At 40.8% G+C, this 27,443-nt stretch overlaps 1 protein-coding gene across 16 annotated transcripts in view; it reads left to right on the forward strand.

Moving 5' to 3' along the window:
• PARD3 (par-3 family cell polarity regulator) overlaps positions 1-27,443 on the forward strand; it is a 426,698-nt gene that overhangs the window by 35,742 nt on the left and 363,513 nt on the right. For all 16 annotated transcript variants that reach the window (XR_008462802.1, XM_009896928.2, XM_054171475.1 and 13 more), the window contains exon 2: positions 7,231-7,332. Coding sequence is in view for 15 of the 16 variants with exons in the window: in XM_009896928.2 (XP_009895230.1) it covers positions 7,231-7,332 (102 nt within the window). In the remaining variant the exon portion in view is untranslated. The remainder of the gene's footprint in view (positions 1-7,230; positions 7,333-27,443) is intronic.

Raw genomic sequence — 27,443 nt, forward strand, 5'->3', positions numbered from 1 at the left:
TGTTTTTATATTTATAGCAAATTCTGGAACTGGAAATGAGATTAAGGGAAGAGTTTGAAAATGAGGAGTGTCACTGGTGAAGGAGAAGAGTTATGGTTTTACTGTTAGGGGAGCTCTCTACTACTTGAGAGTGAGGGAGTGCGATTGTGGTTTCTTCTAGTTAAACTGAGGCTTCCTGTAGGCTTAGACCAGACCTGAGCTCAGTTATTGATTTGAAAGAGAGGATTATTGCAGACCAGGGAGGAGGAACTGTAACTGATAGCCTGTGAACAAAACATGGATACAAACTTGAAATAGCAGGAAAGGTAAAATGCAGAGTTGATGACAGCATTCATTCTCACTTTATTTTCCTGGTGAGGTCTCCAGCCTGCTATTGTGGGAAGATCCTCCTGGAAGCTCTACTGGAGCACATGGAGGACAGGGAGGTGATTTGAGCCAGCCAGCATGGCTGGATGGCACTAGGGTAGATAACTGTATTTCTATTTCTAAATCTTCTCTTGAAACATCTTACCAGACTGAAATAGTTGTTTAATCAATGTAGATCAATCATACCCATGCCTGGCTGCAACAATATGTGTCTGTATGGACAGACATAGACATGTGGATGAATATTCTAGTAGAATCTTTTATACCTATAAACCTAGTACTGAATGTTAAGAGCTATCACAGTGGCTGAATAAACTGAGTGCTCGAATCCAAGCAATGCTGTGATGATGGGTGGAGATAAGAGATAAGCTCTTGGAGGAAACAGAAAGCAATCTTCTCTCTTTTGTCCAATTCACTCATGACACAATTTCCAACCTGCAATCCAAAGACATTCTGCATTTCTTTGGCATTCTTGCTCACATTCTCTTACTAATTCTCAAACTTGCTTGCCACAAACATCTTAGTGGCAGCAGAAAATAATTTTTCCTTTTTTGTGGGTGCCTTGCTTGATGCTGCTAGAAGCCAGGTGTTGGTGGGGTGCTATGGAGCCTGGGCTTGCCCTTTGGTGGTGGCACCTCCTAGTGGTTAGAGGGCTGTGTGCTGTGAAGAAACATTACTGAAGTCACTCGTTTTGACAGTGAGCAATGTTCAATGAAGTATTTTTGGAGTAGGCCACCAGAAGTCATGTAAAATACAGCAAGAACCCCAGGACTTAGGGGCAATGCCCCTAACAGACAGTTGAAAATGAGCCAGTACTGTGCCCAGAGGTTCAAGAAGGCCATCAGCATCTTGACTTGTATTGGAAACAGTGCAACCAGCAAGAATACAGAAGTGGTGAATCCCTCTGTACTCAGTACAGTGAGGCTTCTACTTGAATACTGTGTTTAGTTTTGGGCCCCTGCAAGGAAAACACTGAGGTGCTGGAGCATGTCCAAACAACAGCAGTGAAGTTGGTGAAGGGTCTGGAGCACCGGTCTTGTGAGGAGTGGCTGAGGGAACTGGGAGTTGTTCAGCTTGGAGAAAAGGAGGCTGGGAAGAGACCATCTTGATCTTTGCAATTACCTGAAAGGAGGGGTGGTAGTGAGGTGGATTTTGGACTTTTCTCCTAAGTAACAAAGGATAAAACAAAAGCAAACAGCCACAAGTTGCACCAGGGGAGGTTTGGACTGGATACTAGGAAAAATTTCTTCACTGAAAGGGATGTCAAGTCCTGGAATAGGCTGCCCAGGGAAGTGGTGGAGTCATCACCCTAAAGATATTTAAAAGGCGTGTAATGTAGCACTTAGGAACATGGTTAACCTAGGTTAACACATGGGCTCAATGATTTATTCCTGTTTCCTAGAAGTACAAAATACTGAGAAATTAACTTCAGCATGGCACATCCACAGAGCCAAGAAGCAATTTTATGGGTTGAAGAACAAAAAGATGAAAAGGTCTGAGGCTTATTTTCTATTGTACAGCAGTCAGCCATTTCCTGTAGTCTCCTGTAGCTCTGTTTTTCTTGACTTTGAGGCACAGAGCAAAGGGGAGTAAACATGCTCTGAAATTGGTAATAGGGGAGTGATTGCAGGTGGAAAAGGAAGCCATCCTTCAGCTCATCACCTGTAACTTGAGCTGTTACAGGTGTCAGTTGCCTTCTGAGGGCTACTAGGCTACTTCAGTTAAGGAATTTGCTGGCTTGTGCCCTTTGCAGAGTTGGTGAATGTACTGATGTTTGTATCTGTGCTGCCAGCCCTCGGTGGCGCAGTATCAAGGTACCTTAGGGACCACAATCCTCTTTGAAACCAATTTCCCGTGTTGCTGCTGTGCTGTGTTGCAGAGCAAGTTTCTGTGCCCGAAATGTGAGAGGCAGGTGATGGGAGGGAGATGCAATTCAAACCCAGGGACTTGTTTTTGCCAGCTTGTCGGGTTGTGGAACGTAACTGGAAGCCAGCTGACACTGCAAGCGTTTGTGGCTTTCCTTTGGCACCTAGCTGCTTGTTTGGATGGTTCTTTTCCTGCAGCACAGAGCTAGACAGGCAAATGAATGAATTCACTGGCAAATTTTCAGATATATCATTTTTTTATTAACCATTATTATCTTTTCAGACTGTGTTAACACGCCCAAGTGCCGTATGCTGCTGAACAGACAAGTCCTGTACACACCCCAGCCTGATGATTTAGTTGGTTTTGATCTGTGTGCACTCTTTTGCTACAAAAGCTTTGTTTGCTCTCGACTCAAAACAGTGAAGACAGCCACCACAACTCCAGATAGTTTTAAAGCAGAAACTAAAAAAATGTACCAATTTTCTCTTTATCTCCTGATTTATAGATGAGAAGTTGGATTGATATACTTGGATCTGATTAATGCACTTTCATTTGTCCTGGTGCGCATTTTCCTTTCAGAGTTAGAGAAATACCTGGGCGAAACTGTCCAGTTAGCTGTGGAGGTGTCTGATAGGCACAGAGAGCCTTGGGGAGCTCAGCTTGGCACTGCCAATCCATTTCCCCAGATACTACTCTGTGGTAAGAAATACTCTTACTATACTGGCTCAAGCAGATTAGAAAATTGAGGGGGCTGGGGGAGTGGGGAAAATCTGGTTTACCTGATTCCAAGATGTGTAACAAGTTGTTGGTCTGCACCCAGATGAAAGCTGCAGTTGGGAAGCTGGAGTTATTAGGGTCAAAGGTAAGCAGTACAGCCACCTCTTAAGCAGGGCTTGCTGGCCTCCCTCAGTAGCATCCTCTGAGTGGGCTTCAAACCAAATGTAAGAAACTACACTCCTTGCATCCTGCCCCAAACTACTTAACTGCAACCATGCAGGTAAAATAGTGTTCTTGATGCTTTGGGACATGCTCCTGAGGGGCAGGTGAGATTACATCACAGCAGTGGGCCTAATTTGCAAACACAGCATTGTAAGGTGGGCTTTTCAGGAGCCTGATTTTCTGCTTTCCGTTGAATAGTTGGCTACTTCTAAGAAGTCTATGGTGATATGAATAATATGAACAAAGGAAGAATAATTTTAATTATTTTTAATTATTTTGTTTTAATTTGAACTTTTATGTTAAACTTCACTGTACATTTTTTTTTTTTTTTGGAAAGGTACATTTATAAAAACCCAGATACCTCTTTAGATCTGAGGGAAGGAGAATCTTCCTGTGCCATGAATAACACATTGCAGTTTCCATTCCCCTTTCTAGATACTGTTTTCCACATATGGTACTTGTTTCCATTATGTGGGAACATAAAGTTGCTAGTTACAAAATACTGAAGGATTTTACTTCAAGTAATGATTTTCCCAGTTTTTCCTCTGTGCCTTTTAGAAGTCATGGCTTATGACACAAACAGAATCCGAATGGTTGCATTCTTACTGCCTTTGTAACGTGCTCTTGCTTCCACTCTCAGCGCTGATGTTCATTAGTGAATATTTATCTTCCATTATAGAAGGACTTTGGAGCAGAAAATGTAGTTTAAATGGTGAGTTTAAATTCTGAGCACCTTCATAATCATAGTCAAGTAGAATAGTTAAATAGGTGTACAGCGGAAAGAGGAGATCTGGCTTGCTCAGACTTGAGCCGAGTGATGCAATATTTAAATGAGGATATTATAAATCAGGTTTAGCATTGCTTCTGTCCCTGCATTCAATGAAGTGAACTTGCTAGTTCTTCTGCATGAACTAGTGACAAAGGCATGTAGGGAGCTCTCACAAAATAATCACACATTGTGAAGTTACGCATTGGTGGAGCAGTGCAGCTAAGGAGTTTTCTATCAAAGCGTGTTTTGGTATCTCATTGTAGACTTGGAGAGTGCCTTACCCTTTTAAACAACCACAGTCATGAGGATATAAACTTGGCTTTGTTTTGTTGACAGAATATGAAAATCAAGTTGTAATACACTAATTCAAATGTTGAAGCAACAGCAAATGTCTGACTGGGTTATTTTCTTAAACTAGAACAACCCTGAAGCAGGTTTCTTGAGAAGCTCCTGAGTAATTCTTGCAGTGTTGCTCAGCTTTTTTTTTTGTTTTGTTTTGTCTTTACAAAAATATACTTTTGAGAAGTCAAATTTTTTACTCTCCTTGGTTTCTAACTGGAGGACATTCTCCTTTTTGCTCATCAAAACACCCCACTGTACTACCCTGAGCAGGTTGTTTCTCTGTGGGTAAGTGTTGCAGCCAGTCCCTTATTTGTGAGCTCTCGCTTGAGAGTCCTATGCTGCCACCCGCTGAGGGTGACCCTGAAGGTGTTTTGGGTGTCCTGAAGGAGTGATGGGACCAGTTAATCCTGCATATAAAGTTGTGTAAACTCCAGTAGACTTTGGTAATTGCCGATTTCCACTTTATGACTCAGTAACTGGTCCAAGCCAAAACAGTGTTTTTGGCTGCTTCAGAAAATGCTTGAAGCCTGTACTGCTGCTGTTGCCTAGAGAATGATGAATATCTGTTTGTTGGCTGTGCTCGAGAAACACAACTTGAGCAGGCTGCCAGTACAGATATCTATGTTGCAGTGGTTTAGTAGCACTTGAATTCAAATCAGGGTTCAGTTTGATCTGCTTTTTTGGTATCTGGCAAACTGTGAGCTGTTTTTTATGCAACCTTTGTTCATTGTAGTCAGAACACAGATCAGGAATTTAAGTGTGAACGTTTAGAGATTTTGGGTGTTTCCATGTTGTTTTGGTTTGTTAATATGTAGTATTAGTTATCAAAATTTGCAATCATATATGGCTTGGATTTTCTGAACTTGGTAAAATAATTAGTTTTAATTTATTTATTTTTAAGTTAATATCTACAAAATATGAGTAATCCTTCCCCCTACCTCTCCCTCAGACCTTTCTTCCCTCCCAAGCCTCCTCCTCCAAATCCTTGATTTATAAGAAACCTTTAATAGAGTTAAAAAGTGGTATCCTGGGGTCTATTAGAAGGGAAGTTGTTAGTGGGTGGGAGAGTTTTTCCTTCCCCTCTACTCTGCCCTGGTGAGACCACATCTGGTATATTGTGTTCAGTTCTGGGCCCCTCAGTTCAAGAGCCTCAGGGAACTGCTTGAAAGAGTCCAGCACAGAACCACAAAGATGCTGAAGGCAGTAGAACATCTCCCTTGTGAGGCAATGCTGAGGGAGCTGGGGCTCTTTAGCCTGAAGAGGAGACTGGGCGGTGACCTCATTCGTGTTTATAAATACAGTGTCAGGAGAATGAAGCCAGGCTCTGCTCAGAGATTCTCAGTGATAGGACAAGGGGCAATGGGTGCAAGCTGGAGCAGAGAAGGTTCTACGTGGACATAAGAAAAAACTTTTTCTCTGTGAAGGTTACAGAACACTGGAACAGGCTGCCCAGAGAGGTTGTGGAGTCTCCTCTAGAAACATTCAAAACCTGCCTGGATGTGTTCCTGTGTGACCTACTCTAGGTGATCCTGCACTGGCAGGGGAGTTGGACTGGATGGTCTTTTGAGGTCACTTCCAGTTCCTAACATTCTGTGATTCTGTGTGATTCAGTAAAATGGCTTCAAGAGAAGGACTGCTGTGAAGTTTGGAGAGGCTTTAATGAAAAGTTTCATTGTTATTTCATATTTACTTACCAAATCCTGCCAGAGCAAATTCTTGCCAAACTAGTTTTCTGTATTTCTTGTCTGGTCTTGCTGATGTATTGTTTTGTATCAGGACCTTGTCTGACAGGAAAAGCATCCAGAGCAGTTCAGGCTATGGCACAACAAATAGGTGATGCAGGAAAAATGAAGTCTATCTAAAACTTCTTATGCAATATTGAGAAACTTTAAAAGGAACTAATTAGCAAAAGTGATGCAGCTTATGTATCCAAGCTATTTTTACTGCAGGTTGTAGATGCTGAAATAGCACACTAATACTTTAGCAGTGGGTGTTTCTGCTGTTGATTCTGTGATTGTGCATATTTTCTTACATTTGGCTTGGGGGTGGGAAGTACTTGGAGGAATTAGAAATACAGGAATATTCAAGTTGTAGTTTCAGTTTGGGTGCTGTTTGTTTTGATGGATGTAGTCAAGCCACTGAGCCAGTCTTGCAGTTATCTTTTGTTGATGTTTCCGTCCTCAGTAAGAGGATTAAGTGATGCAAACAAAAATGAAGTATGTGACATAGGAGGGATCAGACTCTCTTAAACCTGAACTAGTTTAGTTCCATTTCTGATTTTGCAATGACTCCTGTCTTATGGTTCACTTCTGAATTGGCTTAGAGATAGAGAAATTAGCAGAGAAAACCCGAGTTAAGTCCTTTAGGAGTGTGAGATGCATATATATTACCCATGTGTATGTCTCTGTGTGTGTGTATGTGTGTCTCTTAATTAAAAACGTAGAAAGTGTTCTTTGTATGAAATTTAGATCTTCCATCCACTAACTCTATCAAATAACAGCTAGAAAGCTCCTTGATATGATTTAAATGTTGGTTTATGCCGTTTATGGGTCCTGTGAAACAAACCCTGACATGCTTTACCTCTGTCTTGCTATGTTTTGCACCTCTTAAGCACTGTTTGAAATACTCCAGAGGACAATGTATTTTCCTTTTCTGATGTGCATATATTCAGTGACACTGGGAATGCTGTTCCCCTGTGTGTCAGTGCTGGGACTGTGACTCATGCAGGGTTGCTAAAAGTAGGCCGAGTGTGTTGTCTAATCTGGGGTGATTTTTAAAAAAAGAGCCTTGGCTTTACCATCTCCATTTACATTTATTGACAGGAATGTGACCTAAATGGCTGCTTTCACACTGAGCACTTGCTGGGCTGCAAGATTAACTGTATGGTGGAATAACCTTTTCCCATTGGGATATTATAGCTGATGGTAGTTTCTTCTCTTTTTATGCAGGATCCGAACTACTGGATACAAGTACATCGACTGGAGCACGGGGATGGTGGGATCTTGGATCTTGATGACATTCTCTGTGATGTGGCTGATGACAAAGACCGTGTAAGTGTAAATACCCGCAGATGCAGCTCGGCGCGCTCCGTGCGTCAGCAGAGCAGCGCTTTTCCTGCCTGGGTCCCAAGGTGGGAGTCAGGAGAGAGGTTTTAGGGGTTTTTCTTACCTAGCTTACTTAACAGATGTGAGAAGTCTGTTACTCTGATGTTTTTCAAAAAGTACAGGAAATCTCTTATTGACATCATGGCTTTGCCATCCTTTTTGGTTCTCTAAGTTCCGGTAAAACAAGGAGACTGCAAGGATGAAAAACCTTGGATGAAATACTGCAAAAACATTGACCCTCTAAGTTAATATTTTGGCTTCATCTTACCAGTTGAATACATGCAGAAACCTCCCATGCTGTTTTGAAACTCTGGGGGATTGGCTTTTAAAAATCCTTTTTTTGGGGAGGATCAGCTAGTTACCAAGAACTTGAGAAACTAATTACTCACTGCTGGGCCTTGAGTGCTTTTTCTCTCTTTTTGTAAGCAGGGATTTAAAGCACGATCAGTTAATAGGCTTTTGGTTATTGGCTGCTTGTTTGAGGTTATAGATGCTTGTGTCTCTGAATTACAAGTTGCAAAAGAGTAAGGTAAGAAAGGCTGTGGCAAACTGTGAAATGCTATGTAAATAGGCTGCTTTGCAAAGCCACATGTGTTTGCTGAAGCTCTTCAGAGTGTCTGAGCCTGACACAGACTTCAGTCTGGAAATGTTTTTCAGGACCCCTGCTCCTTCACAGGCAGGATCTTTAATTGCTTCTGTTGGAAGCAACAAGCATTCTGAAGGTTCCTTGAAAAATGGCCAAGTGATGACTCTTAGGCTAATTTTTCATGAATTTCATTTCATAAATACTTTGCCCGCCGTTCTTTCTTGTGACAAAATTTAACTGACAGAGTTATTTCAACCAGGGCTTTTATAAAGATAAATGATGTGAGGAGTCTTGGGACGTGGTGACTCCTTGCTGTCTGAAATGTTGGGATTACTCAAGCTGTATAGGGTAACAGTGCTGAGTTTTCTGGAATTTCTTCCATAAAAATAGTGCCCAGCTAAGATTTCACGAAAAGCTAATTAAAACCTCTAGTTAGTTATCTCATACTGAAGTGCTCAGCTGTGTGATTAGTTTAGCTTTTGCTTCCAGGCCTTAAGGAGCCTGGTGCAAGTTGTCACTGTATATATATATATATATATATGGATGTGTGTATATAGAGGTATTTTTAAAACTTACTTGAATCAAGCATGACTTCGCTCCTCACGTGCTCCTCCCTTCAGAAGAAGTTTGAATCCTGATGACTTCCAGACCTCATTCTTTAGCTGTTACCTTGCCTTACCGCCTTCAAGTGGGGTAATTCCTCACAGTGAAACTCTGTGGGTGTTTTTATGTGTGTGACTAATAGCTGAAAAACTCTGACTGCAACTGAAACAGCCCAAGTCATTAATGCAATATTATTTTTGTGTATAGATGGATAAGATACCTACTAATTAGTAGTATTCTGTATTTGCCAAGCTTATATCCTCTGATTCTGTGAATCTGGCACATCTCTCCTGATAGCCCTTATCAGTTAAACTTCCTTTATTTAAAAGGCCTTGTAGCATTGATTAGGAAGGTGCAGTATAAATGTGCACTGGTTTAAATCCTTGCATTAATCATTCTCACCTGACCTTCGTGTTTGCTTCTTTTCAAGCATTTCAGTCATTAGTCATTGTTTTATAGTTTCCTGTCTTACATTTTATAACTGACCTTTCTGGTTGCCTTTAGTTTTACATTGACAGCTTTGAATTTGATGCTTCCTGCATAGCAAATGAATCCACTAGTTTTGTGTTAGCAGAACCTGACACAGGTCACACCATTGCAAGGTTATGAATATATGTGCAGAGAGTGGTATTTTGTATGTATACAGAATCACAGAATGTTAGGGGTTGGTAGTGACTCTCAGAGATCAAGTTCAACACCCCTGCTAAAGCAGAATCACCTAAGAAGACTCCACAACCTCTCTGGACAGCTTGTTCCAGTGCTCTAGCACCCTCACTCTAAAGTGTCTTCTCATGCTGAGGAGAACCTTCCTGTGTTCTCACTTGTGCCTGTTATTCCTTGTCTGTCACTGGGCACCACCCAGAAGAGCCTGGTAACTTCATCTTGACTCCCACCCCTCAGATGTTTATAGACATTCATAAGATCCCCTCTTGGCCTTCTCTTCTCCAAGCATTCTCTTCTCTCAGCATTTCTTTACAGCAGAGATACTCAAGTCCTGCAATCTTCCTCATAGCTCTCCCTTGGACTCTGCAGCAGATCCATGTCTGTCTTGAACTGGGGAGCCCAAAGCTGGATACAGTATTCCAAGTGTGGTCTCACCAGGGCAGAGTTAGAGGGGGAGGAGAACCTCCCTAGTTTACCAAGGTCTGTAGGATTAGTTGGTTATGCTCAAAATTAAACATCAGCTTATATGCATTTTGTTTTTAATTGGGACAAAAGTATCTAGGATATTTCAAAGCTGAGTGCTAAATAATTTTGTGTTCATTTTCACAGGGAAGTCCTTTGCATTCTTGAAGACAGGTTCCTTGGGCTGTTCACTACCTAGCTGTACTTGTGAAAATCAGTTGGCTGTTACTGTGTACCTTCGGTACACTTTGAGGAAATTCCTTGAAAAGCTTGGACAGATAAATACCAAATATCTCTTTTCCTGAACTAAAGGATAAATAACTCCCTATAACTTGCTTTTAGTCAACTGCTTAACCTGTTTTAATTATTTTAAATATGCAGGTTTCTTCTTCATTTAGTAATTAGAACAAAATTTTAAAGATAGATTAATAAACTGGTTGGATTTCTGTTACTTGGAAAAGCTTGAAGGATGTCAGAAAACATATGTCAGCTTGACATTTTTCCAGCTTGATGGTAACATACTTGGTGACCTCAGCTCAGTTCTCTCTAGGCAGACATTCTCAGCAGCAAAAAAGTCCCAACCAACTGAAGGGGGAAAAAAAAGAAAAGCAACTTCCTGAACCATGGCTTCTTCTGTCAGGCAGAGGCACATAGACAACTTCAGTGATCCTCACATTTTGGGTGTAATATAAAATGCTTACTCAAGAGGACACAGTCTCAAGCTGCGCCAGGGGAAGTTTAGGCTGGAGGTGAGGAGAAAGTTCTTCCCAGAGAGAGTTGTTAGCCATTGGAATGTGCTGCCCAAGGAGGTGGTGGAGTCACCGTCCCTGGAGGTATTCAAGAGGGAATTGGATGTGGCATTTGGTGCCATGGTGTAGTAGTCATGAGGTCTTGGGTGATAGGTTGGACTTGATGATCTTTGAAGTCTTTTCCAACCTTATTAATTCTGTGAGTCTAAGGGCATCACAGGCCCTTGATTATCCATGGAAAAAAAAAGATTCAGGAAATTTAAAACTATGTGTATGAATCTAACTTTCTTCCTGCTGAATTCTCACTTAGATAGTCACTGTCACTCCTGTTTTGCACAGTTTAATGATTTCATGTGCAATTATATGCATTTTTTTCCCCCTTCGTGTTAGCACTCACCTGTTGCTTGGTGGAGAACTTTGGAGATCTAAATGTCTGCGTTTGATGTAGCAACATTTCTGCTAAGTCTGAGGCTTTCCTTCCCAAGAGAACAAGAAGTATCTGCCCTCAACAGCCACTGCTTTTGAGGAGCAGCTGGGCAAATAGAGCTAGTTTGGAACAATGTAAGGTGTGAACCTAATGTCAATTGTTCATGATTTCGTTGGCCCAAATATGTCAGTTTTTTGATGGTTTGGGATTAACAACCTGTAAATGTAAAAGCATTGGCACTTCATTTCCTTCATCAGTGTCCTAATGAATTCAGCACTCTAGTTCACCAAAATAACCACTGTGTTCTGGTGTATGCTTAGGTTTACATTTTGGGGATATTTTTCTCTAGTAAGGAGCAGGGCTTTCTTTGCTTTTTCTTTTCAAATGTTCTGTGGGCTCTTCACCCTTCATAATTAATATTTAAGCCCACTGAGTGCAGAGATGAAAAATGGAGGAATATGGGTTAGTTACAGCCTGGAGTAAATTTCTTGCCTACCACAGCGTTCGTGTGCATGGTGTTAGTATCTGGCCCAGGTCACTGTAAGACCAAGGTGATGTTGCTGCTTACAGCTGGTTAGGCATACTCTGAATCTCCTAGAAAGACAGAAAGCTGCTGTTTTGATTGAAATGTTGTTGATGAGAATCACTTGGGGATGGATATTAATTTCAAGGATCTGTGCTAAAATTTAGTTTGTTAACATTCATAGACTTAACTATGTTAAGTAATCAAATTGTTGCTGAAATTCAGTCAGATCAGTTGCACTTCATTTAAATCTGCCTTTTGAGACCTGTAGAGACTCTTGTTATTATAAATTCAGAACCTGTTTGCTTCAAGTGTGATGGGAGAGATTCTTGGAGCAGCTTCTGTATCTAATATGAAGGCATGTTAGGAGTTTTTCCCAGTGTAGTGGAAAGGAATTGACTTTGTGTTAAACAGATGGTCGATTCTAAATAATACTGTTGTTTTGTTTACTTCCTCTTGGAAAGCACTCTTGAGTTAGGCATGTGATACACAAAATGTGAGTTTGGAAAGGATGACTGTAACAAATGTTAACTTGAAACCAGCACAAAAATAAGTCTATTTTGAGCAAATGCAATATGAAGTTAAGGTTAAAGGCTAGCTAGGGACTGGAGAGCTGTGATTACAATATCTTGTTGCTATTGATTTTTTCCCATCACTCTTATTGTTAGGGGCAGTTATACAAGACCCCAGTTCTGTAGTAAGTTCTGGGTAGAACACTGGCAACATGTTACTGGTAGAAAGACTGCGAATCTGTTAACCCCGTGTCTCTTCATTATCTCCAAAACATTAAAAAGCTTTTGAACCTGATGAAAGTTGTGCAGATAAACTTGTGTTATCTTTAGATTTCCATCAGCACACAATCTGAATGCTTAGTGTTGTTTGTTCTAAATTTGGGTGTCTCTCAGCCTGATTTAAGCAAACTTACAGCTCAATTTACATTTGAATTCTCTTTGACTCTGCTACTTAAGAATTTAACCCTAAACCAATGGACAGCACAAACAACAACTTTGTTTGGTTTCTAAAGTTTCATTCTGCCATTAACAGATTAAAAACCTGGAGTGAATGAAAGAACACCTAGCTCCAGTGCACTAAATCTGGCAGCAAACCCTAAAAGTGCAAAAAAATCGCTGAAACCTATGATTCTTAGCATTTACAATACCATGGCTGGTATGCCCTTCTTCCTTTTTCCTCAAAACTTTTCCATCAAATTAAATATCAGCTACTGCCATGGTCTTTTTTGCTGCACTGTGCAGCTTTTCTCTTGTTCTGTAAATGCTTCCCTAGCTCCCAGGAAAGCAGTATGACCTTGAAACAAATTGTTGTTACTCATAAGTGACTTGGCAAAACACATTTTGAGCATAAGGCATTCTTTTCCTGTAGCTGCTTAAAATAACTACTTGAGCCACTGAGCTTGGGAAAGTATTGATACTGGGAAAGAAACCTTTCATATAGCAATCCCATCATTATTTTCTGTTTAAAAAAATAATAAGAAACCCCCCAAACCCTTAACAATGAACTCTAGGATTCTGCAGTTTTATTATTATTTAATTTTAATTACTTTTTCAGAGATTGACAATTTGATGCTAACTGAAATTCTGACAAAAAGATAACTCAAAATGTTTCTGTTTAAGCCAGGTTTTCTGACTACTTATTATTGGGAAGGCCATGTGATTTTTAGGTACCCCTGGCTGGTGGATTTGAAGCAGACAAAATTTTTACATAGTCTTTATTCCCAGCTGCTGTTTAATGAAGATGTATTTGGAATAACATAATCCAAATATTGATATTTTCTTCTGTTGAAGAAGGAAAGTAAAATGCTTATGGTGTTGCCAATAAACATTGTGAAGTTAAAACTTAAGGATGACACTAAACCCCATGGAAGTAAACTCCCTAAGACCAATGAGGTGTTAGGAAGCAGGCATCTCTTTATTTCAGTGCCAGACACGCAGGGGATCCAAATGTCCCAAAGTCAGTAAAATTCAGAGAGTGTCTGCTTATATCTCATACAGAATCATCGTTTTTCCAAGAAGTGATTCACATATTCATATTAGCTCATGGAATTTATTACATATGTAAATTGCCTGTATACATGTTCCATTATATACTGTGGGGGTCTCCTGGTGGTCATTTGGGCATCCATCCTCTTCTTCCCTATGGCCTTTAGATGAACTTCTTTGCTCATGTTTTCTAGGCTGTCTGGTACGGTTGAGACAGACTGACCCCAGTCAGTCTAAACCAGTTTGCTGCTCTAAACTTCTTTCTCAAGCCCACAGTTACAATTTCTTATTGTTTACACAGTTAATGATTCTTAGTTTACACAATAAATGCATTCTAGGAAGACTACCTATTCCTAAATGTTTCTGTGTTAGTAGGGTATCAGTAGCAGATTCATTCACTGGAATGGCAGAAGGCTGCTCCTTGCAAAGACAGCAGAATGTTTCGCTGCTATTTCATGAGTGTCATCAATTCACTGAAGGATCTGGGGAGCCAAGGAGAAAGGGAGAGGACTTCACTGCTAGGAGTGGTTGATGTGTGAAAGAAGTAGGAAGAAGGAGAGTGGGAACATTATCAAGCTGAGACTTTCCCTTTCAGTGCAACAAGCGGCCTTGGAGCTTCCACAGTGGTCCCTGTGGCAAAGCAATAGGTAGAGGGTTGAATGGGTCCTGTAATAATTACAGATTCACTACTTAGACATAGATACGAAGCCCTGCTTTCTAATTCTTCAGTGGAAACCTACAGTGAATCTGGAATTAGACCATTATGGCTAAGAAATGCATGATACTCAGATAGCTTTAATGAATTTTAGCAATACCACTTTGTCCTAGAGGTATATTATTCATCCTACAAGAAAGGAAGAATTTGCAGAAAAGGTTAGTTATGGGAATTCATTTTCACTACCCTCTTACTTCTTTATATTATTGGGTCTTGAAAGAAATACTGTTCCAACTTCAGAGATATTTCCTAACAGAGGTGTTGAGATGCATACACCAGAGGACTGACCCATATTAAAGCTTAATTATAGTAATGGGTAATCCTGTAAGTATAAATTATTCACAGTTGTTTTCTATGTGAAGTAACGTCATGAATAAAGTAAGGAAAAGTTTCTGGAAAAGCCCCTGGACAGTGGCATATGTTTGTCAAAAGACAGTTTTCCATCTTGGCTATTAACACAGATGTAAACCTGACATTGTTGGGTTTGCATGCACCTTCGTGTGTGCATGGCGTTGTGCTTTGAATATGTTTTGCTTAATGGAAATCAATAGCAGCAAGTCTTGGGGCTCTGCACTCTTGTAGCGTTCCTTGACTAATGTGTTATGCAAGGGAAACATTCCTACCTAAACACAGTCCTGGTACAAAAGTTGCAATCTCAGCTGTCTGATAAGATTCCCACACTGTCACTAGGATGAGAATCCATTAACATTGCCTTCTTGCCCGTTGATACCAACTGGTCTTAAGAGAGTGGTGTAACTTCTTAGCTATTTCCCAGGAGGGATAGTGAGATGAACATACAGGCTTGGACTGTATTGTCTGGCTGCCTTAGTAGGTAGAGTGCCTCAGAAGTTTGTAGTGTGAATAGTCTTTGTGACAAAGAGAAAAGGGAATATTTGAATTAGGTTAAAACAGGGTCCTAATGGATGTGACACCTACCTCATGCTAAAGGCTCCTTCAGTAAGTGCCTTGGATCCAAAGAGAAGGAAATTATACAATGTCTGGTTTGGGGAGTTTTCACGGGTCTGACTTTTGAGATACCTTCCTAGGAGTAGTCCAGAAAGGAAGGAGTTAAGAAGATGCTTTGAACCCAAAGTCTTCTGCTTCATCCCCACACCCTGCTGGTGTACTCCACACCCTGTTGGTGTGCAGGGAGCTACCTTCCGTTTACCTTTAGCGTGCTCAGCAGGATAGTCACTACATTTTTCAGATTAGCATCACTGCTGAAGCCTGTTTGAGTTTATACAGCAAGAAGGAGTTCTGCCTGCTCCTGGGTGACATACAGCGTTGCAGGACCATCAGCTTTTTTCATTTGTGCAGCCTGTTGGAAGAACTGAAATTGTTCTTAGGCAGCCTCTGTTCTCTGTTCCTTGAAGGTTGCTCTACTTCCTATAGGATTGAAGACTGGTCCCTGTCAGCTTGGTGGAAGCTTGCTAGTACTGGGTTCTTATTTTCTTGGGAGGCTGTTTGCTGGAAGGTAACCATACTTTGGTGGATGAAATGGCAGACACACCTAAGAGGAAAATTACAAAGAAGTCGTCGTCTTTTTCATATGATCGCCGGAGAGATTCAGTGAAAGTGAGGAGACAGACCAAGTCTCTTAGCTTTAAGTCAGCTACATTGGGTCAAAAAAGACAGGCTCAGAAAAAGCAGGTTTGTATTTGGATATTCCTCAGAAAACTCTCTTTACTTCCTAAACCCTTAGAGATTGCTAAGCTTGCTGTGTTACTACGAGGTGGAAAGGTCTCTGCTGCTTTGTAATCTGTGTGAGAGCATGGATGTGTGTAAGTACAAGCTTGTGTCCAGGTGAAGCTGGATTTTTCTGCTAGAATATTTCTTAAAAGCCAGCTAAACTTGTGTTCATTTTATGGCAAGAGCAATCTGTATCTGTTCTGCTTTTATGGTGTGATTTAGGATTTCTGTTTTGTCTCAAGTCGTTACTCCTATGGTGTAATACATGCCCTATGAGCTTTTGGTAGTCTCGTCTGTTGTGCTGAAGAACATGATGGTTACTGAAACTCTTGGAAATTACTCTTCAGATTACAACTGCTTCACTGTTCTTTGTTATTATTAGTTTTAATGTTGAAATGTACCAGACTGAGAGCTTTAGGGAGCGAAGTATTTTACGTACTCCAGAACAGGTCATGCAAGTCAGCAGCAGCACCTGTTCTGGTGGGACCAGTTCTTAGGGTTAGAGGGCAGCTTAATGCCTTGGCAGTGCTGTGCTGCCATGGTAAAAGACATTCATACACGGAACTTTGTCTTTTGTAGTTGGGATGTAACAAAATGAAATGTCTCCAAAGAGAAGATGTAGTGTATGCTGTAGCAAATGGAATAACATGAAGTGAGTCAGTTCATGAAATGTCTTTGTATGCAGATCTCCAATCTGATCTCGTGTGAAACAAGCACAGGATCACCATCAGCTGTTTCTCGCTCTGCGTTGGTATGCACAGGGTGCCTTTTGAAAGGGCTTGAAGGAACTTTCCAGGGAATTGTTAATTAGCTGTGTAGAACACCAAGCATTTTAATACATTGCAAATAGTGTTTCCAGAAATGCTTTAAAATAGACTAGGTATTCATTAGCAGTGAAAGTGAATTTCACATGAGCAAATACTTTGCAGGCCCTGACCATTGCATCTGGTCCTAAATGTTGAAGGTGTTCAGATGTAAGAGAATCCAAGTTACTCTGTCCAGAGTGAACTTTGGTATTAGCTTAAAAACAGAATTAATGTGATGTATGTGGGCATATTTGATTTTTTTTGTAAACAATTTTCTGCTGAAAACTTAAAATGTCTGTTTAAATAGAAAAATACAGACTAGTAGAATACTAGAATATCCATGCTTCAGTGTGTTTCTGTAGATGAAACCCTTTTGTTTGCATTGAATTTCCAGAAGTTTTAAGTGAGGAAAGAGCTGAAGAAGTCTGGAACACCTTCAGAAGAGCACTGAACTCTGACTGTGTTTTTCTCCCCTCTACTATCAAGATGGAATTTGAGATGTAAAAATAAAAAAATCTAAATTTCATGAAGATTTGAAATATGAAATCACACCTGTGAGCATTTATGTCCATTGCATCTTTTGGGGAGATGGAAAGATTACTTAATGTGATCATTTCATTTTCAGGTGCACATCATTTCAGTTTTCCCAGACCTTGAGGCCCCTCATCTTTTGGATGGCTGCCATGGTTATTTTGTGACCTCTAGTGGCTAAGGATAAAAATATGCTCAGTTACTGAATTCAAGCAGATGCTTGGACAACTCCTGAGTGTATTTATGCTTCCTGGTTTGGTTATTTAATCATCTGAATTCTGTTTTTCTTGACAAGGTGGTAACTCCTCAGTGGTATGAGAATTATGCAACATTAACACAGGAAATGTTTGGTATCTTTAGAAGCTGCCCCTTCTGATGTTTTTAATGAAGAAAATCAGTTACATGAAGAAAATCTGAGATCCAGATCCTTATGTGAAGGGAACGTGCGAAAGAGATCTAGTACTATTTTTAGCTCTTTTGTGAGTCTCTCAAGTTCTGTTTCTCTTTGTCATCACCAGCTGACTGATTACTGTGACATGGGTTAGGGCCTCAGTGGATTAACTAAGATCTGAAGCTGTTTCCCTGATAGCTACTTATGTTGTGAATACAAGGTTTTGGAAGTTGGCAGAATCCTAAGCTCCTACAAGAACACAAAACTTGTGTCAGCTGCAGATTTATGGTTTGTTGATGTCAAACCTGTGGTTTTTTTTAATTCCATAGAAAGCTGTAGGATTGACATTAATAACTTTTTCCTTTTTTTTTTCTCTCTCTCTTGTTTTTCTTTCATATTGTGAGCATCTGAGAGCTGACAAGGGCTATGAACTACACTTTCTACTTTCTTATGAGAAGGAAACACTGGGTGGAAAAATGACAGTGGAAAGACTGGGGATATGAAGGAAAGGGACTGCTCAAAAGAAATCAGTGGTTTGTCACATTAAGCTCTGTGATAAGGAACATATATGGTAGATGTGCTATTGCTGTGTGACAGGTTTGGTGAGTAAAAACTCCATAGCACCAGTACCTGCAAAGCAAATTATTCATTATCTATTAAGATACTTATTGCTATAGAATAAAGAATAGAATAGAATAAACCAGGTTGGAAGAGACCTTCAAGATCATCAAGTCCAACCTGTCAACCATCCAACCCACCTAATGAACTAAACCATGGCACCAAGCACCCCATCAAGTCTCCTCCTGGACACCTCCAGTGATGGTGACTCCACCACCTCCCTGGGCATCCCATTCCAATGGGCAATCACTCTCTCTGTATAGACCTTCTTCCTAACATACAGTCTAAACCTCCCCTGGTGCAGCCTGAGACTGTGTCCTCTTGTTCTGGTGCTGGCTGCCTGGGAGGAGAGACCATCCTCCACCTGTCTACAACCTCCCTTCAGGTAGTTGTAGACAGCAATAAGGTCACCCCTGAGTCTTCTCTTCTCCAGGCCAAGCAACCCCAGCTCCCTCAGCTTCTCCTCATAGGAGAACTATGAAGCAGTAAAGAAAAAATAGAAATGAGAGGAATCTCAAATAATTTTTGGATATTTATCTTTGCAAACCATAGCCAGTGATTGATTTTCTTTTATTGATGTTCTTCCTGATTTATATATTTTTTTTTTTTCCCAAGAGCTTGTTTTGAAGTCTTTTGGGAATCTCAAATGTATTCTCCAGGGAGAAGGCAGTCGACTTCAAGTGCAAGACCTCAGGATTTGTTGTGAAAATCTGATCCTGTTTCTTCTAATAGGAAACCAGACAAGCATGTGGAGAGAGAAAGCATGTGATGTGTGTAAAGCTGCACTGGGAGATAAGAGTGTGTAGGTTCCACTGGCAGTTGTGGTGTTAGAAGAAACTTGACCTGTCAAAACTCAGTCACTCTGGAGCACAGCCAGCTGTTAACTGTGGGGGCTACCTATTATTATTAATACTGTGATGGTAGCAGGGCAAGGTTGGTCTTAGCAAGTGAAGTAGGCCCACTTTGTTCTGATTTTACTGTCTTTAACTCAGAGTGGTGTGGTAGTGAGAGGCTGAGGCTTCTTTGTGGATATTGTGGTAGATGTGTATATTAGAGTGTTTCCTGCAGCAGTGTAAATCATTATGCCTTGATGGCCTTTGCTGTGATGGTGTTGGTTAATGTCTTTTCCAGGGTGGTGATAGATAAGTCACCCTCTCCCAGAGGCATCAGCTTCCTTTCCTCACCTCGTCCTTGTGGTTAATATGGCATCACATATGGGCATACCACCTTGGGGAATATTTCAATGTGGTGTTAAAATAACAACACATTGCCAGGAGCACTTCAAATTTAATTGGTGATTTCTTTAATGCAAGTAAACTTTTGGGCTTTGTTTTGACAATTTTACAAGTGCATCTGATCTAAACTGAGCTATTAATTTTTTCGTTCTGCCTGAGTAATTGTTATAGCTCATGTAAGAGTTATCAGGATTAACTACACTTTTGGCTTCCTAAAGGTGTGGCTTTGTGATGGATTTTGTCTGATCTAAGGCCATGGTGCTGTGTCCTCGTTGCTCCTCCAGAAGAGCTGTGCTTCCCTGGTCCTGGCAGTAGGCGTTGTTGGTTGTGCCAGGTGGGGTCAGTGTGCTGATCAGCCTGAAAACTAAACCTGCCAGAAACAGGACAGTGCCTGTGGAAGAACAGTTAGAGACAAAGGACTTTGCTGTAAGGAGCAGTCTGGAGGGTGGTGGTGGCTTTATTGTCACCACAGTTGTGGATGTCACAGCAAAAAGTAGGGGTCCCCCTCAGCAAAGTTGCCTTCAGGGGTCCAGTGCTGCCCACTGAGGGAATGAAGTGGTAGATAGGACCTCTGATTTGGCAGTGCACAAGAGCACCCACTGTGGGCTGGGAAGGAGGTGCGAAGGAAGGCAGGTCCTTTGTGTTGCTTATGTCCACAAAGGACTGGTGGTGACCCACAGATGACCAGATTAAGTTTGGCCAAACACAACATGTTGTGCTGGTAGGTTGTGTGTGTAGTCACCAAGCTTCTCACAGTTGGAAACGTGTGCCTTGTCTTAGCTGATGCTTTTCATCTGCTGTTGAAATGTAGGCACACACCAGTGAGAGTGGGAAATCAAACTGTCATGGACTTGTAGAATGATCGAAGCTGGAAGGAACCTCTGGAGTCACCTAGTCAACCCCCCTGGTCTACACAGGGCCAGTTAGCCCAGCATCTGTATTATCTGCAGGGATGGAGATAGGCACAGTCTCTCTGGGCACCTGTTTGCTGCCAGGGTGAAAAAGTGTTTTCAGAGCCGTTTCTGAATTTCCTGTGTTGCAACTAGTGTCAGTGTTGCTTCTCCTCCTACTGTTGGTCACCTCCCAGAAGATCTCAGCTCTGTTTTCTCTCTGTGCTCCCATTAGACCATGGAGGACTGCAAGCTTTGTTTTTCAGCCTCCTCTTTTAAACCAAACAAGCCCAGTTCTCGTGGCATTTCTTTGTATATCCTGTGGTCCAGCCTTCGCTGTGCTGGTGGGTGTCACTGGACATGCCAGCTACACTTTATGCTCCAGACTGGTCTGGAGGCAGCTCCCTTCACCACAAGGGCACACGCCTGACTCGCCTTCCAAGTGCTGTCCAGGAGGGATCTGTCTTTTCTGCAGACCCTGTCAGCACCCAGCTGTCACCCAGCCAGTGCTGCTGCACACTGATTATTCATTTAAAATTCTTGGTGGTATTCCCTTGTTGGCAAGGAAGCAGCATGTGTTTGAAATAACACCGCTGCCTGACTTCTGCTCTCTTTTGTACATGTTTTTCCTGCTACTGACTTGCTATTTGGGCAGGGTTATATCCTCAAAATGAGGATGATGCATTTCAGAAGACACTGTCAGCTGCAGTAATGTCTTTCTAGGTGTACTCATTCTGTTCAAGTTAAGGAGGAAAATAACCTGCAGGTATGAATTAGGTGGGGAAAAAAATAGCAGGAATGATGTCTGGAAACCCTCCCTTTCAAAATGCTCATTTCCCCAGCACTTTCACAGAAAGCCAGTGTTTCGGTACCCTTCAGTACTTGGCAGTACCTTTTGAAATGTTCTGCCACTGTTTTTGTGGAATGATGACACTTACATGGCTTCAAAGTTGCATTGTCTGCTATATATGAGCAATGTTTTGCTGCATTTTGAACAGTTACTGCAGTTCTGAGTGCATGGTTTTCACTTTGATTTTAATACCATTAGCAAAAGTTCTGGTTTATTGTTATGGAATTTGTCAATTGAGAATGGCTTTATCTCATTCCCAGCTAATAAGTTTGTCACTTCTGTAACAGCAATGAAGTTCTGCCCGCTGTTATACTGTGAGTGAACATTTTGCTTTATATCAGGTTGATTTTAATGTTTCCTGACAAAAAGGAAGGAACATTTATTTTAATTATCTAAAAATACGTCCCTTGGCTCCAAGTATAGTTCTCAGACAGAAAGCAAGCAATGTTTTGCTTTCTCAGCAATTTCTGTCACTTGAAGTGTGAGTTGATCATGGAGGTAATAGCATATGGGGAAAATCCAGTGGGAGCTGTCTGATTTCATGTGTGTTTCAGTTCAAGCACTTAAGATTCCTTTGATTTGTGGACTGTAATTTTCACTGATGGCATTAGTGGCTTTTAGAAGAACAGCCCCTGACAGATGACATCCATCCAGCCAGCTGCTGCCTAATCTGACTTCAGGCTGCTGATTGCATTATCTGGCTGATTTGAAATATAGTAAATATTAATGACTGTTCTTCTGTTAGTTAAAATAAATGAAGTAGTGAGAATATGATGGTCATATTTCATGCTTCTGCTGTAACTAGCTTCTTGTCCTCCATTCTGATAGCATCAACTTTCATGACTGACACATTTTCTCCGAATTATTTCTTCTAAGGGTGATTTCTTGGGGAAAACCCAGTGTTAATTTAATTTTCTACTCTGCCCCGGTGAGACCACACCTGCAGTACTGTGTCCGGTTTTGGGCTCCCCGATTCAAGAGAGACAGGCATCTGCTGGAGAGAGTCCAACAGAGCATTATGAGGATGATGAAGGGACTTGAACATCTCTGCTGTGAAGAAAGGCTGAGACACCTGGGGTTGTTTAATCTGGAGAAGAGAAGACTGAGAAGGGATCTGATCAACATCTATAAATATCTGAGGGGTGGGTGTCAAGACTGAAAGTTGGGAAGAACTTAAAGTAGTGCATAACAGGATGGTGGTAATGGTTCTTCCTAATGATCAGAAAACCATTCACACAGGGGCTTGAACTTAACTCTGCAATATGCCATATGTATTAAAATGGATGGTTAGGAAGTTTTCTGTAAACTTAAAAACGCTTTGCTTATCTGCTGATCATCTTTAAGATGACTTACTGAAAGTTTTCATAGAAGAGTTTACTACTAAATCTCTTAATGCTTTACCCCCCACCCCCCCCCCCACCCCCCCCCGGAAAAAACCCTCACAAAACCTAATAAAGCCCACACAACACTTAAAAGAAAACTCAAAAAACTAAGGTAGCAATGACTTTACTATTTATTTGTATTTCATAGCTTTCATTCTGGTTTTATTGAGGGCAAGATCAAACACGAGGTCTCATAACTCGTGCTTGTGGGAACCGTAGTGTCACATAGTCTGTCGCTCTTTTGAAGTCAATTTGTCAATTAAGGACCCTTCCAGTATTAACAATGCTGTAAACTTCAAGCATTCCTAGTAAGCTTCCTTAGATTCTCTTCTGCAGTCCTTGCTTTCCTGATTTACCTTCTCTTCCTTTGGCACGTTACGGCAGACGACGTTGATTTCTTTGTTTTGAATATTAAGTCATTCTTGTTACACATTTTTCATCGAAAATAGCTGTCATAAATCTGTCAGCTGTCAGAAATAAAAGTCAGCTTTGAAAACTTTGGAAGTATTGCAATACATTTTCATTAAAACAAGTTGTCAGCAGAGAACATATTTCTTCTGGTGACACTGGCAAACTGCACTGACAAATGACAGCGGGCAGCGGTGTTTCACTTCATGGCATCAGCTGAGTACAATGCGAGAGCTGCAGATGCGAGGCTGAGACACCCCTCTCTGCCCTATCAGCCTGCTGCACCTGCTTGCTTCCTGGGCAAGCCATGGAGTGCTGACACTGTTGCTCATGGACATGTGCATTGGGGGAAACAGTTGCAGAGTGGTGGTGTAGTAGTTTCTTGTCTTCTGAGAATAACAATGATTTCCTGAACCATTAAAATGTTGATACTTGCTGTTACAAAACTATTCACTGAGCTATTTAGTACTTTGCATGTAAATAGATGTTCACTTACTGAACTGTAACCAATTCCTTATTATTCCTTCTTCCATGCTGTTTCAGAAGTCAGGTGCGCTGAGAATAGACAGTCTGACACAGGCAAATCAAATAACTTGGGCATTGCCTTTGCTTAATGTCTTGGCATCAGATGACTTTTTTAGATACCTGAACAGCTATGCTTGGATCACAGAACAGGGAGGTTTTACAAATTTTGGTTTTCCTTTACATCTACTGAAAAAAGTCCAATGGAGAGCTACAAGGATGGTGAGGGGACTTGAACATGTCTCCTGTGAAGAAAGACTGAGATAACTTGAGCTGTTTAGTCTTGATAAGAGAAGGTTAAGAGGGGATCTTATCAGCATCTATAAATATCGGAGAGGTGGGTGTCAAGATGAAGGTGCCAGGCTCTTTTTAGTGATGCTCAGTGATATGACAGGACATAATGGGTACAAGCTAGAACACAAGAGTTTCTAGGTCGACACATGGACAAACTTCTTTAGGGTGAGGTTGATGGAGCACTGGAACAGGCTTGCCCAGGGAGGTTGTGGAGTGTCCTACTCCAGAGACTTTCAAAACCCACCTGGATGTGTTTCTGTGTGACCTGACCTAGGTGGTCCTATTCTGGCGGGGGGGGGGGGTGGGGTTGGACCCGATGATCTCTGGAGGTCCCTTCCAACTCCTAATATTCTGTGGTTCTGTGACTATTCAGATACTCTGTCTTTGAGTGGTCATCAAATGGGAAAAGTGGGGGTGTTTGTTAGTAATTTAAAGGGTTATTTCACAAAGCTGTTACAGAGCCTGGTTTATGATGCGTAGTGGTGCAAAGATCAGGAAGACCATTTTGATGCTCTTGTTCATCCCTTTCCCCACCCCTGTCCTTTTCACAGCTGCCAAAAGACAGCAATACTTTCATCTGTCAAGATAGTAAATAGACCAGTATGCATACACTCACTTGAAAAGTGCTTGTCTAGCTTCTCTGAAGGTGTTGCATTTATCCTACAGAGAAGTCCCTGTTTCCTTCAGGATTTCATAGGACCTCTGAGATATTGTATGGATATTGAATCCAGGTTAAACAAATATTTGGAGCTTCTCTTACCTGTTTGTAATCGTTTCCAAATGGTGATATGGGGCCCAGGTAAGCGACTTGAATTGCTTCTGAAGTTGATAGGCATGCATTGATGTACTCAGTGAATTTATGTGTTGGTAACTTTGCAGAGATTAGCACATTAATCTTTGCTGTGTTTAAGTTGCTGGGGACAAGAATAATGAAGTGTTTTCAATAAACTTGTTGCAGATTTGGATCTAGCTTGTCTTAACACTCATGCTGTTTAGATCAGTATTTGGGTTGCACTGCTAAAATCTAGCAGCTATCCCTCATGCTTTGATCAACCAAAAAAACCCCAAACTTTGGATTTACAGATTTCATTTCACTTTCCTTTGCTGTAATCCTAAAACTGTAACAGAAATAATAATTTAGAGAAAGAGTCCCCTTAAAAAAAATCCTAGCTATATGAATTTCTGAAATGGAGCCTGAGCTCTTAAGTAGTTTTTCTTTTCTTTCAAGCTGTTTTCAAGTTTATCTTTCCATCATTATTTATTTCCTTAATGCTGTATTTATTTTCTTAATTCTGTTGCTAGTAAAGCTGGTTTGAACAGAGAGACTGAAGTGAAAAGCCGTATGGCTTTTTATTGTTGTTGTGGGAATTATTCTTGGAGGCATGACAAAAGTAGTAATGGGGAGGGAAAAGTAAGCAATAGGGTTGTTTGGGTTTTGTTGGTTTTACCTTCTGCTTCATTATGTATTTAGTTGAGTTGATAAATCAATGGCAACCTCTGTAACTCAGTGAACTAATTTAATGGAAGAAGTTTGGGAGCAGTAAATTAGTGACAGGGCAATGAGCTTCAGTATAGTCAGATGTAATGCAGTAGTTTTTCAAATGTTTTTTTTTTCAACAAGACCCTTTAAAAGTGATAAATGCTAAAATAAGTTAATTTTCATTTTTTTTTTTTTTTTTTTTTTTTTTTTTAGATAATTCCAAACAAAATATAAGCATTATTTTTGTTTGTGGATTTTGGGGCACGACAAAATAGGAATAACTTTATTAAGTGACTAATTTATGCAGTGCTTTATGTCAGGATTGACAACAGTGAATTTTTTCATTTTAGATTATTTTTTCTAATTGTATTGTGACCATAACTGCTGCTGGTAAGATGGAGAGATGTTTCTACGGTTCAGTGGTGTAGCAGCATGGATACGTATTCACTGAGTGTAAATAAGAACACTTGTTTGTATTCTGTCTATAACCTGATAGGTGGAGTACTTCTTTATCTAGGATATTTATACTGAAGAGTAAATAAATAATAAAAGAGAACCATAGTAATTCAGTTTTATTTGCTAAAAACATAGAAGGATGTGAAGTAGGCTAGGGAGTGCTATTGGAGTAATTGCTTAAGTGTCCCAATGAGGAGTACCTCCCTGTTCTTAATGCCCAGCAGTTGTAATATGCCTCATCTGCAGCAGTCAAAACAATTACTAATGATCATAATTCAAAAAACTCTAGTAAAACCCTTGCAGATAATCTGGTTTGCCTTATTCAGACACTCACAAATGGAACACTATCAGGTCACTCTGAGATGTGTCTCCCTGAAGCGTAACTGTAGGCTGCATAGGCTGCTGTGGCAGGTTCTGGCTCTGGATTCTCCTGGAGGAGCAGCTGCCATTTGGCTTTTGAAGGGAAACACTCCCAGGTTAGGGAACACAGAGGGAGAATAAGCAGGTTAGTGAGAGGCACTAAAATCAATGTCTGCAAAAACCTCTACAGCCTCATTTCTAAATGCTGTTGAAGGTCCAATTTAAAGAAGTGTCTTGGGTGTCTAAATCCCCTGACTTCTGACAGTCCAAATGTTTTACTGCGGAAGTGTTTCTCAAATTACTGAGTTGTAGGAGCGTGCTGGTTAGCTGTGTGCTGATTCTCTCTCATACTCCTCCCTAGCAGTGAGTCCAGCCTTGCTGTGCCTTCATACCTGTTGGCAAAGGAGCCCGAGGAGCCCATGCAAAGCTGTGGCCTGGAATAAAACACTTTTCATTAGCTTCATTCAATTAAGTGGGGGATGATGCAGGTTCTGGATTAGGACTCCGGTTGCTCAGGGCCTTTTCTGTTGGCTTTCCAGTCAGGCTGCCTGTGTTTTGTTTCGCTTGAGTTCAGGCCAAAGTAAAATGGTATCCAGCTGCCCTAGTTGATACTTAAACTCCTTTGGTGCTTCGACATGTATGTGTTCCAGGATCGGATTCCTTGGGTTTGTCTTGTCAAATGGAGGTCAGCAGTGAAGGAAATTTAGCTGGGTAAGCATCAACTGAGTTCCCTGCTTCTGCATCTTGGCAGTGCAGTAGTTCCAATGGGCAGTTCCCAAGATGTCACAGGTGCCCCTTGGTTCAACTGGGAGAATTCTCTCTCTCTTCTTTTTTATGGTGTTTTTGTTTTGGTTTGGTTTTTTGTTGGGTGGGTGAAATCTCAGTGTGTTGAACTGCTTAGGTTAAATATTTCACTAAATCTACTGAAGTTATTTAAATAAACATTGTTGGAATGAGTCACTGCTTCAGATGTTTTCAGTAACAACTGAAAAGGGTACATGAAACAAGTAAAATGTAGAACATAACAAATGTACAAATTATGAAAGGGATGCCAGTTTGTCTTATTTTTGCCCTTTAAAATTTTAACAGTGGCATATTTCTATGTGGAGTCAAGGAGCCCTGAGAGGAAATCAGAATGGAAACTTCAGGTCCTACTTGCTGTTATCTTTGCTTTCAATAAACATTGGGAATAAGAATAGTTTTTAGTTACATTTACATGTTTCTGAAGAACATAGTGCCAAGGTAAGTGTTATGGGGTTTTTATCTCAAAATATGCATTTATAGTTTATTTCTCTCCCCATTTTTATGTTTCACTACTTGGCTTTTTAAGAGATTATGTATAGCTGTGGGGTTTTTTATGCTTTGGTAAATTTTATACTGTAGAAATCTGATGTGGAGTTCACTGCATCCCATGCATTAA

The sequence above is a fragment of the Dryobates pubescens genome, chromosome 21 (assembly GCF_014839835.1).
Source record: "Dryobates pubescens isolate bDryPub1 chromosome 21, bDryPub1.pri, whole genome shotgun sequence".
NCBI classification, from domain to species: Eukaryota; Metazoa; Chordata; class Aves; order Piciformes; family Picidae; genus Dryobates; species Dryobates pubescens.